Source organism: Gobius niger (genome assembly GCF_951799975.1).
Source record: "Gobius niger genome assembly, chromosome: 21".
Classification (NCBI taxonomy): Eukaryota; Metazoa; Chordata; class Actinopteri; order Gobiiformes; family Gobiidae; genus Gobius; species Gobius niger.
Genome location: NC_136872.1, coordinates 5,621,444 through 5,636,233, shown reverse-complemented (window position 1 = coordinate 5,636,233; position 14,790 = coordinate 5,621,444). Strand labels below are relative to the sequence as shown.

General features: G+C 40.8%; 1 protein-coding gene across 8 annotated transcripts in view; it reads left to right on the top strand.

Annotated features, from left to right (window-relative positions):
- The window catches only part of nrxn2b (neurexin 2b), a 1,057,142-nt gene that overhangs the window by 915,479 nt on the left and 126,873 nt on the right, over positions 1–14,790 (top strand). For all 8 annotated transcript variants that reach the window (XM_079579566.1, XM_079579564.1, XM_079579563.1 and 5 more), the window contains one exon: positions 13,683–13,864. In XM_079579566.1, coding sequence (XP_079435692.1) covers positions 13,683–13,864 — 182 coding nt within the window. The remainder of the gene's footprint in view (positions 1–13,682; positions 13,865–14,790) is intronic.

The following is a 14,790-nucleotide window of genomic DNA, read 5'->3' as shown; positions in this document are numbered from 1 at the left end:
TTGCTGCTTGCGGCTAGCAGAGTTAGCCCGTGTTTGTTTTTTTGTGCAAGGCTAGGGCCCGTCCAGCCCAATTAGCATGACGGTAAAGCTACTACAGCCCAGGGATGTTTTACAGGTGAAGGTTTCCCAGCATGCACCTGCATTCGTAAAAACCAAGCTCAATGCATCTGTGCGGAAAATAATTTAGCATGAAGACTTCAACAAGTGTTTTGCGGGATGTGTTCAATATCACTGAAGAGTTTTGTGAGTACTTCGAATTTCAATATGAAAAGCTTACTACTGGAGCAGATTGAACTCTTTTGCCTGTTTGTGACACAAGCATAAGTCGCCAACTTTCAAAGAGGTTTTGCAATGATACCGATTCTGTAAAGAGGCCAAGTGTCAGACCTCTGAATATGATCTTTTTCTTTCTTTTTTTAATTATTGATTCCTAATCCGTTAGAAAATGCACCAGTTTCGTCTCCCAAAACTTTTTTTTTTCTTCCTGGATCTGCCTCAAGACAATAACACACATATACACTTTGTAACAGGGTTGTGAGGACAACAAGGTTTATGAGGACCATTGAAAATTAAAGTATTGGCATATTTTTTTTAATATTTATTTTATTATGTTGTGGCCAATCTGGCTAACTATACTGTACCAGGCAACGAGATGGTAATCTGTTGGAGATATGGCTTGGGTACTACATCTCCAGTATTGTGTAGATTTTTGGTTTCACAATTGTAGCTTAAAACCACATGGCAAGACATTTCTCCCAATAAATATGACTAAGCCAACATTCACGTTGTATGTTGCTATGTGACACAAGAGCAACTAAAATCTTGTTGAAGTCAGAACATTAACAAAGAGGCTAACACATTCAGCTAGACACCAACAATGCTATTTTTACAGTTACAAAATTATGTAATCATGTTGTTAAACCTCATGTTTGGCAGCCGACATCAGAGTCACAGTAAAAACACACATTTTTGAAGGTATACTTCCATCTATAGAAACATCCATAATCCATATCCATAGAATCCATAAATGCTTGTATTGCAATCCCTTTAACTGGGTGGAACGTCTTGTAGGATGGCTTTACGACACCCTCATTGATTGTAGACTTAACCTTTTTTTTGTTTTACCGCCTCACAATCATATTCCCTCTAAATCTTACCAAACAGTTCTTCAAAATCCTTTTCCACTTTCCGTGTTTACTGTGAGCCTTTTGTGCACGGCTCCCTCTGGATGCCTGGAAGACTGACAGCACACACACAAAAAAGACACGCAACACTTTTCTGAACGCTACGATTTCTATTTGTTCACAAACGCTTGCTGTGATCGTTGCATCCCCTCTAGGGCTATAACACACGCTTGGCACGTCATTCACAACAGCCCAAAAGAGCCGGAGAACTTTTCTGAACCCAGGAAAATCTATAGGAACAGGGCACAATCGCATGCAACGGGACTCAAGAGATTTGGAAAGGCTTGACGGAGAGGGGTTCTTTATTTTGACATATGAAGTGTGAGATTGGATTAGAATCATTTTTAGTCTCAAAGTTCGCAGCCTTGGAACTGTCGGTGAAATTAGCTAGCTTTGTGTAGACGATGTGATTTGAGAGTCCAACAGCGGTGAGGTGAGAAAGGTCAAGAAATATTCTAGACCCCTCCTGACCAAAAACAAAGTCTCCACCTGGACCTGGGCTTGCTTGTTGGTCAGGTCTAGGTTCATCAACACCATGGGCCCAAAGAATGAGATCAGCTGACTACCTGGACAATGTGAATGACCGGGATTTCTTCTTCCCTGATGGCACGGGCATAGTCCAAGATGACAATGCCAGGATTCATCGGGCTCACACTGTGAAAGAGTCCACTTCTTAACCCCACTGAGGCTCTTTGGGATGTGCTGGAGAATTCAGTGGTCTTTGTGAAAAATGACATGGCAGAGGCCTTTGGAAACAATGAAACAGGGAATGAGTGCCATAATCAAAGCTAAAGGGCCGTCCAACAAAATATTAGAGCGTGTGATCATTTTTTGGCAGGGTTTCTGAACTTTATACAACAATTCCCACTTGAAGAAAGAAATCTGTTATTTTCCCTGCCATGCTACAAACTACATTTGACCTCAGTCCGCAACAATGAGGGTTGGTAACTAACGCGAAAAGCCTTGGCCATTTTGATATGGTTCTAAAATGTGTAAAAGAACAAGGAGGGCATTGATTTATCTATGTGGAGATAAGGCTTACATTGCACTCGGCAAGCCTCTCAAAGCACAGCGCAGTATTCATTATTCATTATTCGTCTACTTCCTACAGTAGCTCGCTGGTGATAAACTCCTATTAGCTGCCCTGGGGTAGACTAACTGAAGAGAGGCTGCCAAGCGCTACTGGCCGCTTGGACCAACACCAACCACTCACACGCCACAGTCAAACAGTCTTCCCCGTGGACCTTGTGACAGTTTACATCAGTGGAAGTCTGGGATTGAACCGGCAGCAATGCCTAACAGCCACTGCCACCTCTGTTGGGAATTGGAGTGGGCACTATGGGGAAAAAATCATATCCCAATCATCTGCCGGTACTGGGCATTCACCATCCACACCCACCACGTCTATATCTGATGGGTGTGGTCACCACGGACAACAGTTCTGAGGATGCTATCTGGATCTTTTTAAACAATAAGTCCAGTTGCTTTGATTTACCTTTTTTGAGTCTTAATCAACTACCGGGATGACTGAGAAACTACTTTTATCCCATTTATGTGACTCCATATGGCCTCTAAGTGAAAACTGAAGCAATTGGTTAAATCAACCTGTCACTCATTCAAAATATAACCAGACTAACCAATTGAGCATAGAGCTGCATTCAACAGAAAACCTCTGAATATCAATATGACAATCTCTCAAAATGATACATAATCACAGGCTTTAGAGAAGGCAATTTTCCCTGGCCACAGCCCCTCAAACCTGAAGGACCACTTTTGACAATTACTTGTTTCGTACATAATGTAGACCTACAAGGGGGGTCTGGAGGTTTCCATCCCCAATCAGTTTTTCAAGGAACTGACACCATTTCTGTCATTTTGGATTCCTTTTACCAGTGTGTAGCGTCATGTTTCTCAAAACCCTTTTGAGGGTTAGAGGGTATGCGTGTGGGTCGGATTTGGACCCTGGGCCTGAGGTTGCCTACCTCTGCTTTAAATCATAGTTACATTTTTATCAACCAGCAGCCAATCCTTCATCTCAATACACTTAAATGAGCGGTTTGACACATGCAGTTTGAGAAACAGAAGGATGAACTGCTAATCATATGACTACGGAAAGGGAAATTTGCCTCTAAGAATTAGTTTCCATAAACCCAAAACATGCACAATATAACATGTTATATACTCCTGACCAAGATGCAAGCTCAAAATATTATATATTTTGAGCTTGTTCATATATTAATATAGGCGATGAACAATAAGCAGCAGGCTTTATTTGTGAAAGTCCCACCTGCTGCTTTTACAATTTCCAATTCCCCTTTCATGCAATCTTTCAACCGCAACGTCTCATCTCAAGTGTCATTCTTCAAAAATTACACTTTGGGTCACTTTGTCCCTGTTTGACCGTAAAATCGTACCCATCCATCCTGCCCGTTCCATACTTTTCCACTGAAAGCAATCTCCTCGGGTTCCGAGACATACTGTATGTCATCACTATCAGCCAGACTCCTCAACCTCTTCTGTCACTGTTTTTAGGTTGCGCTCAAAGCAGACGACTCTATCATTCTCCTCAATTGCTTGTCGGCGTGCGTTTTCTATTTAGATAAAAAGCAACCGAAAAGAATCACTAAGTCTCCACAATGTTATCTTCCAGCGGCAATGGAAAATCTCAGATGGAATGAGAAAGGTGTTGCACAAGTTTACCCCATTTTTCATTCGGTAGGGGTTAAACTCACTTCATTAGCTTTAAAGTGTCTCATCAAAACCTTACGTAAACATGCGAATGAAAGACAACCGTATAGAATTGATCCACTGTACTGCAAAAAGCTATGGTCAAGACAAAGTCAAGTAAAAACGTGTGTATAAAACCCATTCAAATCTACTTTGGTTGAACAAATTGCTGTACAGGCCATATATAATGTTACTAAAAAACCTGAAACATTTGGTGGACATGGAATTAAAGGCCAAAGTAAATGCGTGTTTAACTTTGGTGTAAACTCACGAAGAGGCAGGCTTTCCACCCGTCATCTTTGGTGTTTGAGTGACATGTTCGCCAATCAGAGTGAACAAGCTTGGTGGGGAGAACTGGAGTGTCTCTAGCTTTTCTACTGGTGGGCCCCGACCGCGACCTCGTGCTGATCATCAGGTCACGCTTTCCACTGGAGAGAACCTGGGAGGCAGGGAGAGGATGCAACAGATGCAGCCCACAATCTATGCCCAGACATGACGTGCAAACTGCAAAGGTTTAAATGGTGACTGCATAAAACGGCTGAAACAACATCTCCGGTAACATAAGAGGATGGTAGGGAGCTGGAATGAAAGAAGGTTGGCAGCTTAATTATTTGATTTCATGCCATAATTTGATTTCATGCCATAACCCATTCAGCTGGAGCCAGGACCCTCTGGGGAAGAAAAGTTTGTGAAACAAATTCCGCGAACAGGAAAATCCAGAACTTGTGTGCTTTCTCGTACCTCATCTTGGTTATCCTCTGCTGTCTTGTTTGTGTTCTCCACATGAACGCGCTCCAGAACAGCACAATGCTATTGAACTGAATCAAGGTGTTTGATCTTTTCTTTGTTAAAAACATCATGTGGTGTAACGGTGAAACTTATTGAATGAGTAATGTAATGTGTAAAAGCTGTTTTAGAAGCATATTCTGTGGTTTGCATGAAAAATATACAACGTAAATATAGTTGTAAAGTTGTGACATGTCCCTGTGAAACACTGGTGTGTTAGAAATTTGTAAGCTTTCGTTATCTTCCTGTGTGAATTTTCTTTCCATTCTTATTTTCATTCATACCTTTCAAACAAGCACAGTCACTTTAACCTTCATGTCTTGTGTCAGTGCCCGTGGATCCTTTGAACAAAGTAACGTGGAAAGACCGGCCTATTGATTCTTTTCGGCAAGCCACTCTTCTTTTTGTCGTTGTATTTTTAGACCTTTGTCAAAGCACTTGGGGTGAAGTGGGAAAAAAAGGAGTCGAGATGAGACATTTGCCAAAAGTTTGAAGACATCGGTTGATATTTTTTACAAGCGATAAAGTCATGAGCTTGAGAAGTTGAGAAAATTTCATATCCTTTTGACGTTATAGGGTCTATCAATTTCAACTTCTACGACTCCCACGGCAACCCACCCGCATGCCATATATCATCAATATTGGATGTCGCCTTGATAGACTTTGCCATGTTGTGCAACTCCATTTGAAACTTTTGGGGTGACTTACCGTTTGGCACTTCAGATTGTAGGGACTGGAGAAACTGAAAAGCTATACATTCATTTTGCTGTATTTTTAAGTATTTACTGGGGGGTTTTCTTGTAAAATATCTGCGCGATGGTCGGTAGTTAATTGGCGTCTTTAAAACATTTTAGTTTCTCTTGGAACCACCATGTGCCTTTTGACATGTTTAGTTTAGTAACTTTATACGTACCTGTATGCAAGATTTGGTTTGTAAACCTTTTGCTTTGTTACATTGTTATTTGTTTTACATCTAGCATGCTTTCAGGAGGAACATTTCTTTCATATACTATATACTACATACTGTATCACAAAACAATGATCCATTAGCCCCAGTGAAACCTAAACTAAATTTGATCCCTCTAATCCGCTTTAATTGACTCATTCGCCATCTATTTCTCATACCGTTGGCTTCTTCTATTCCCCCACTGTCAGCTCCCTGGACAAACCACTGACGTCTAAGCCTCAACAATGACCAATCGCCCTCATAAAAACATGCAGCGCGTGCCATTTTTCCAATATGACCTATTTACCCCTGCAGTAGTGGTCTCGAATCCAGCCTTTTCAAATCGATGCATCCCTGAAAGAAATGATATATACCTAAATATAGCCCTTGGTCCCTTCAAGAACACTAGAAAATCAATGCAAAGATTCATTTCTCTTTTATGACTTTGAGGAAATATAAACAAGGGGCTGCACAATATATTGCAAAATATATGTTGTATGACAGAGCTGACCCTAACTTAATAGCGACACAACAAAACAAAACAATTACTGTATGTCAAATTCTGACATTTAATATCTAAGTATATATATATATATATATATATATATATATATATATATATATATATATATATATAATGTGCAGTGTTGGTAATATATTAAAAAACGTTAAAAAATATATTATTCTTTTCAGTAACTAAGTAACTAACTTACACAATATGGTAATATATTAGTAATTACAATTAAAGTAACTGGAGTTACAAGTGCATGGTATGAACGAAAACATCTCCAAACAACTCCCCTCTAATAAAATCCAGTTGCACACTGGTGTACGATCTGCAGTAGCATGAGGTTAATGTCGTCAAAACAAACGCGAGAGAATGAAGACAGCAAAGAAAAAGGAAATCTTTGACTGCACTTTTGCTCGGCTTTATTACTATTTTCAGTTTATATTTTGTAAAGTGTAACTCTGCTACATTTTTGAAACAGTAATACATAATACAAACACATTACATTTTTTAAATTTTACAATTACAATTTTAAGGAAACTTGCCCGACACTGCTTTCATGGCTTGCTATTAGCATTAGCTTCACCAGCCAATAACAAGATGGTTGCCACGTTTGCCATGACAACGAGCGCCATATCCTATCCCATCCAGAATTGTTTTAAAGATCCTTGCTAGGGCAACATAATAATACTGTATATATATAAAAAAAAATTAAGATTAAGATTGTAATGACGTTGATGGCGACACCAATTAGCATGAATGCTAAAAGCTATGTGAGATACAAACTCTTGTTGTGCTATAACATGATCCTGCATGATCCATAAAGCATAGTTGTAATTGTGTAACCTTCTATTTTAAGTGACCCCTGGCGATTGCAGTTGATGATTTGTTAGAAAGTCTGTTTCTCTGTGTTTATGTTATCAAATCAGTAATGGAAAGTCACTATTTCCTGTGCTTTTGTGGAGAACTAATGGTGTTTTATAAGAAAAGGCATACTAATTAGGCCTCTGCATCATCAGTCAGTGCGCTGCCAGAGACCCATAAGAACTCATTATTCCTGTATAAAGTGACTAATAAAGCCATTTCCCACACTCTTGGAACTGTGAGCACGGATTTTCTTGCTTTGCTGGATTAGTAGACAACCAGACATTTTTATTTCTATATATTTTACATTTATGTAATGCTAAATGTATTTCTTTGTGTATTATTTTCTGCATTGAAGCAACCTGTCATCAATGCAGTCAGACCAGGAACACTTTGGAGTCAAGGCTAGGTAGTAAGAGATACGAAATTACTGTATTACCCAATTATCTTTCAACACACTACCCACCTGCTACTTACACTTATTCACTTTCCACAACAAAGAAGACATATAAAGCTGTTGAGACTTTTCTGCACTATTCTTTCATAACATGGAGTATGTCACTAACGTGTTCCAATGACTCCTACACGGCCTGACAAAAGAAAATTCACCACAGAAACAAGGTCACGTGTTTGGTTGGACTTATTCACTGTGGCATACTTTCAATAAACCTCTACAATGTCCTGTGTCGCATTCACTTTTCCCCAAGATCTCGTCTTGATGATGGGAGAGTGTGACCGATGTGCAAAGCCTTCTCCAGCACATCCCTAATACTCTCAGTGGGGTGAGATGATATATAAGTCATGTTATACTTGTTTATGATCATATAGTGTTGCTGAATCTAGACCTGACAAACTGCAGGAACCCCAGGTCAGAACAGTTAGTTAAATCCAGGTCGGCACTTTTATTTTTTGGTCAGGAGGTGTATAAGTAGAAGTGTTATAGGTTTTGGAGCAAACTGTCATTATATTGCTCTCTTCTCATCCACACGTCCTCTTATCCTGCACAACATGACTCCACCACTTCACGTCGTCGGCCATTTTGCAAACCTCCCTCCTTCCCCTTGTGTTGCCCACATCCAGCGTTTGCCCCACTAAACAAAACACCCCCAAAAATTCAACTTCTCAACTCTCCCCAGCTTTATTTTTTTCCCCTCGCGCTGTGCCTGCATCCTCCCCCTCCCCTCTCCCCCAGCCAGCCTCTTCTCAGCCCTGCGTGCCGCGATAATTAAGCCTTCGCAAAAATAATACAGCCAGGAGGAGCCGCAACGAGCTTAGGAGTGTAGGGGGCTTAGCGAGGAGGGAAGGAGACAGGCGAGGAAAGGAAGGATAGGGAGCAAGGGGAAGCCTTGTCAGGCAATTCCACTGGATTGGGAGATAATGAAAGTGTCAAGTAGCCTGCGCGGGTTGCCAGTTCACTCCGCTGTTTATCAGCGTTGTAGCGAAATGTACCGTTGGCAGTTTTTATATAGCCATTATGTGCTATTTCTTTTCGCACAATTACAAGTTGTGCTGTCATATTCCGTGCCACGGAAAGCAGGCACATGGCGTGTTCTTGAAGTGTACTGAATTCAGGGCAGTCGACTGTTGCTGAGGCCTGGGGCAAGAAGGTTGGACATGTCACTGTATATACTGTTTTATAGTTCAGATATGTGAATATGTTGGTGTGCTTCACAGCCTTAATAATATAAACGTCTTGTCTAATTTTGGGGACCTTCTCTGTTCTTCATAGAGAAATATAAAAATCGCTTTGCTGCCCTTTAATCTACTGTCCAGATGTGACTGTCCTCTACCCTCAGTCTAAACAAGGCATCTCCCACCAGTCGCTCTCCAGATGTTTTTTGGGAGCCCGCCAAAGGCTTTCTGCATTTCTACATGCATCTATTTGTTTTGAACAATTTGAACCGAATCTGGAAACATTTAAATAATGTCAAGTACAAGGACAAAATTCAATTGACTTAAATCCTGTTCAAATATCATCTTGGCTGCTAACCTCTCCAGGGTGAACTCCTCCTCGGTTGCATAGTTACACATGTATCTTCAAAACATAAGTAGCTCCTTGACGTTCTTGTAACATAAAAGTAGCTCACCAGTTAAAAGAGGTTGGAGACACATGGTCTAGACACTAGACACACTGAAGAGTGAGTTTAAATGAGTTTGTGTTTCACTTAGCCACTGTGGAGAATGTGGATGCCTGTCGTAGCTTGCTTTGACACTGTATGTGGGAAGCAGGGAAAGTAAAGGGTCACAAATGATCACATTTAGAATTATAGTGCTTCTCTACCTTCATTATAGGCACTCAAATGGCTTTGCATCAAGGAACCACTCACCCATTCACACTTGCATTCATCACCATTGTCAGTGAACATGTTCACAAACAAGGAATTATCTTCAGTGCAACATAAAACTTAATAAAAAACAACTCCAAACTTTTAAACTATAATTGCATGCATGTATTTAATAATATTTCATTTAATTGCATGCATGCATTAAGTCACATGTGTCACATGCAGCCCACGAGATGATTTAATGTGGCCCTTTGAGGAGCATCAATTTATCTAAAAAAAAAAAGTACGTCTCTAGCCCATCCCTGTGCGGCGGTATGGATTTTTAACCAAATAACCAGTTTGCTCACTCCAGCCACTAGGGGGCAGCTTAAATTTAAAAAGGAAAGAATTCCACACATTTCCAGCAGAGGATGCTGACATAATAAGAGATCAGGATTTAAACAGCATATTATAGCCATATTATCTGCCCCAGGGCGGCTGTGGCTACAATAATAACTTACTGCCGTTGAGTGTGGAGTGAATGAATAATGACTTTATGTAGCTCTTTGAGAAATATGTGACACAGGCTGATAAAGCACAATAAGTGTAAGATGTTGTTAATTATTAGGCCACGTGACCCGCCATGGGGGCTGAAATACGCCCCTCGACACCCCTGCACTAAGTATTAGTAGCAGATATAAGTGGACATACCACATAGTATCAAACTCTAGAGGTGTCTTGCACAATGACACAACGACAACAGTGTGTACCTGATTTGACCCGCCAACCCTCACACTCTACAATCTGCACTACTGTGGCCCCATATTTGTGTGGTCTCATTTTAGAACGGGAAGTGCACATGTGTTCGGATGTGGTGATGTCCTGCAGTGTGACAATAAAACATCTCACTGAGCTCATCCTCTTGGATTGCTGATTATTTTGTTAAAAATTCACTTGGCTACAATAAATAAATAGCATGTCATGTGTTGTGTTGACTAAGCATTGATAAGCATAGGCATTGTATCTGTACAGCCTTTTCTTTACAGTCATGTAGTAAAAACAACACCCAGAAGCCATTTTCTTGTCAGTGTTGAACAATTCCATTTGCGGCCTGTCTCTTTTCGCCGGGCCCTTCTCCTCTCTGCATATTTGTACGTGCATGATTGAAAGCAGTCAGTCAACCCCACGGGGGTTACACGCAGTTCAGCTCGCATCATTACTGTATGCTAATCTCTAGCCAACGCCCGTCATTCTCCCTTCACCAGTGGGGCCCTTGGATCCCAGCCAGCCTCTAACTCATCTGCCGCCTTCTGACATGAAAACATTACGCATACAACACCAGCGGAGAGATTTTTTATTTCTCTATTTTTTGCAATTGAAGCCAAGTTGCCCTGACGGCGCTCTTTCTTTCTGTTGACGTCGATACAAAGTTCGTCAGTCGGGCCTAGTTAGAATGCAAAGCGGCTAAAGGCGAGCGAGGCTTGGCGATATAGGGCACAGATTACCATTTCACAGGCGGATGACAGTAGCCGCCGCCGCTAATGCTAAAGCTTAGCGTGGCAACAAATTAGAATACACGATGTCACTCATTTTCTCCCAACACAAGTTACTTCAGTGCACACTCAAGCAAAGTAATGTAGATACTTAATCAGCTGTATTGATATAGAAGTGCTTGTGCTGGACTGGAATGTCCTTTGTTGTTGGCATGAGTTCAGCTTTGGAAGTGCGATGTGAGCTGTCTATTTTTAGATATTCATATATTTGATAGGGACAACTTTTTGATTTTCTTTCCATGACCCAGCGACTGTATGGGCGGTTAGCTTGGCGCCTTTACTTTCCATCCCGGTGGCCTCTAGGACGATCCAGGATCATGGGTTTTTTTTTTCAGTTTTTTAGGGTTTCTGGTAGATTTTCTGGATGGAATGTGTACGTAACCATGGAGATGGATCAATCAGCAGTGTAAAGCTAATAGAAACCCTAAAGTTAATCGATCCTGGAGTGTCGTAGAGGCGACTGGGATGGAAAATAAAGGCACCAAGCTAATCACCCAAGCAGCCACTGGTTCACTGAAAGGTCCAGTATTCACACAAATATCAACTCTTCCTTTGCATAAAAAGTTGCGATGTGATTTAAATATTATAGATTATAGATTATATAGATTAGAGCAAAGATCCTAGTTGTAGTCCCGGCAGGTGACAGAGATAAAACATAAATTAGGCTACACAACAAGTGACGAAAAGCCTTTAAAAGCGATTGCAGGCCTGGTTTTCCTTTTGCCGCTGTTTTAGGTGGGATGTAAACGTGTCCGGTGTTGGACTCTCTGTTATTGATAACGGTCTCAGTACTTTATGCCTCTGACTGAGAGCACAGTCCATCCAAATGTGGTTTTCCTGTGTGGAACCTCACATCCACTGGTGCCAACCCATTCTCAGTCAAGTCCATGCAAAAGCTCACAAACAAAGCAGCCATATTTGAAATGAACATATGATCAAAATTGAGTAAGCTATACTCATGAAAAACGGGAGTGTTTTTATTATTGTTCAGTGTGCTTTGTTTCTGGTGCCTATCAATGTCATTTGACGGACAAAACTCTTACTCTTGATCACTGGTTAGAAAACACTACGTCGATCTAGAATGTCTTTTTCAAGTGTCCCTTGGCCTCCGTTTCAACATGCACTTCTTCCCCTTTAAGACTCGCCTCCCCTTGTTGACATGAACACGAATTACACACTCGCTGGTTGGAGAAAGTAATCATGGATTTCATAAATGTATCAAAATGGTTGTCTCCCAAGTATCTGTAATCTTTGTCTGGGTTTGTGTTTTCAGACAAATGCAAGTAATTATGTTGCGTGAAAGAAAGGGAAAAAAGATGTATTTTTCAAAAGTGCACCTGCTCCTTTGAACAGCGTGATGGTACATAATGAAACACGGCGTATAACTTTCAATGATGTGATGACAGTTAGTTGCAATCTGTGTAATTGTTGTTATGCCATGTTTCTACTCTTTATACTCCGCACTGCCATTTTCAACTATGTCACGACTTTTCTCGGCTTTTTCATCTCACCAGGAAAACTGTAAAACAGCAACACATTTTGGACTTTCATGTCAAGTCAAAGGTTGTCTAAATGTTAACCCATCAAACACAAGTGTGTATTTGTAAATATACTACAATAAATTAAGATTTAGTCTCAGATTATTCCTATTTTAAGTTTTTGTACTTAAAGCCCTATACCTGACTTCTTTTTGTAGGGTTTCATTCATTCATAAAAGTATGTTGTGAAGTTTGCATTGTGTTATGCTTTGTTGATGTTGTGTGAACCCAAATAGTCAATATGGGACGAAAAGGGTTTTACCTTTTTCATCCCATCTTGAATCCGAAGGACGGCCATCACATTTGGACTAAAAAGATAAAAAATGAGGCTTTTTAATGAGAATACTGTGGTTGCATAATCTAAATGGTACAATAATGATTATAGGAGAGAGTATTTGCTGTGAATATTCACGTTTCCAAAGTAATCATACAAATCCGTTTGAATCAGTGTTAAGAAAAAGGACTTTGCGGCTTCAAATCAAACAAAAAGTCAAACCTTTCTTTGGCGTGTCTTTGAGATTGGCAGTGCATTACAAAGCTTTTAAAATGAACACAACATGCAGCCAAATTTACACTACTGTGGAGCCTTTTTAGAAATGTGGTGGAGTACAAAGTATTATAATTATCTTTCTAATGTAGTTCTTAACAAAACATAACTCAAGTAAAGTACAGATCCTCAAAAACTCTTCTCAAAGTGCATATGAGTGTAAATCCCTTTGTAATTATGACTTAGTTTGATGGATAACATCTGTTGTAAGTAATGTTGTAGTTTTATTTCAGTGAAGCAGCGATTTAATGAAGTGGGAGGGAAAAGTATTTTTATCTAAATTTCAACAATAACGAAGTGAAACAATGGACATCACATAAAAGGTCCAACTAACGGAAACTGTGTAAAATGTTTAGCACAATCTTCAGTAAAATGGCGTCAAGTAAGTACCTGCAACACTCTGTCAATATCTCAATAGTCTGGAAGACATTTGATTGGATTCCAACTATATTTCTTGAAACATACATAAAATGACATAATATCAACAAGTTTTACTGCCTAAATTTGTTGAAAATAAAAATATTATGCACCAAAACATATAAATCTGAAGTTTATCCAAAACGTTACACCTTCTGGGACGTCTCCAGCTCGTCTCCATGGAGATGCCGACTAAAGGCAGCCAAATGTGAGATTGAAGTCGACTAGGTCCTCATCCAAGTCCGTGTTTAGGGAAATGTGTGCTATGTGTCAGAAACAGTGTCCTATCAAGACGGCGTCATGTAAAGGCTTCGTTCTTAACCGCTCTTTTCCCTCTCGTCCTTACAGCTGGGACGACGTACATCTTCGGGCGCGGTGGAGCCCTCATCACGTACACCTGGCCTCCCAACGACCGGCCGAGCACGCGGGCAGACCGGCTGGCCGTGGGCTTCAGCACGCAGCTGAAGGAGGCCGTGCTGGTCAGGGTGGAGAGCGCCAAGGGACTGGGAGACTACCTGGAGCTGCACATAGTAAGTCCAAACACAGAGAAAAGGCCTCATCGCCGCGTGCTCCATGGGAGGGAGTGGGAGGACGTTTGAGCTATGCTGTGCTATGTAGATGGTCGAACATTGGGAGGTTGTGATGTTGTCCCAAGCATTTGGAGGAAACAGATTTCAGCGTTTTGGTGTGAGGGCAATGTTGGTCCAGAGAGGTGAATGGAGAAGAAGAAGCCGCTTTTCATTTTGACAAACAGTTAGCTAGTCGGCTTTACAATTCAGCAGTTTCAGAGTGAGCACGTTAGCAGCACGTTTGACTTTGTAGCGTAATGAGTGTCGCTTTATGTTTATGTACCATACCGATAGCTAGCCTTCATATTCTCAGATGGAGGGCTAGAACAAATCAAATCTCTACGGGAGAGAAACACTTTTTGTAAGAAATGTAGAAAAACAAAAATGTCCAAATCTTGTTCTTGATCGTTACTAGGTGGTGATTGGATTCACAGTTGGCAGGTGTGGCAGTCTTGTTTCTCCTCCTGAGCCGTATACCAGTATCGGGTATCGGGCCGATACCACATGCTTGTACTCATACTCGTACTCATTCATGAGGTCCCGATACCAGAAACCGATACCACTTGACGTGTGGCCGGCGCTCCTACAGGACGCAGCTCTCCACTGAGGAGAGAAAATAACAACAAACTGGGGAATTCTTTAGTGGAAATACAATAATCCACATAGAGCTGACTTTATTACAGACGACACTCCCTAAATCAGGGTCTGTGCTGGATTTAACCAGAGCTAAATGCTGTTAGTGCTGCAGCGTGGAGTCTGCAGTGTTTACAAGACACAGGCTAATGTTGCTAATGATGCTAACTAGCGGTTAACAGTTATTCATCTGAAAATCTAACCCAGCGACTAAAAAGTACTCAGAAAATCCAAATTAAAGAGATACAGCAAGT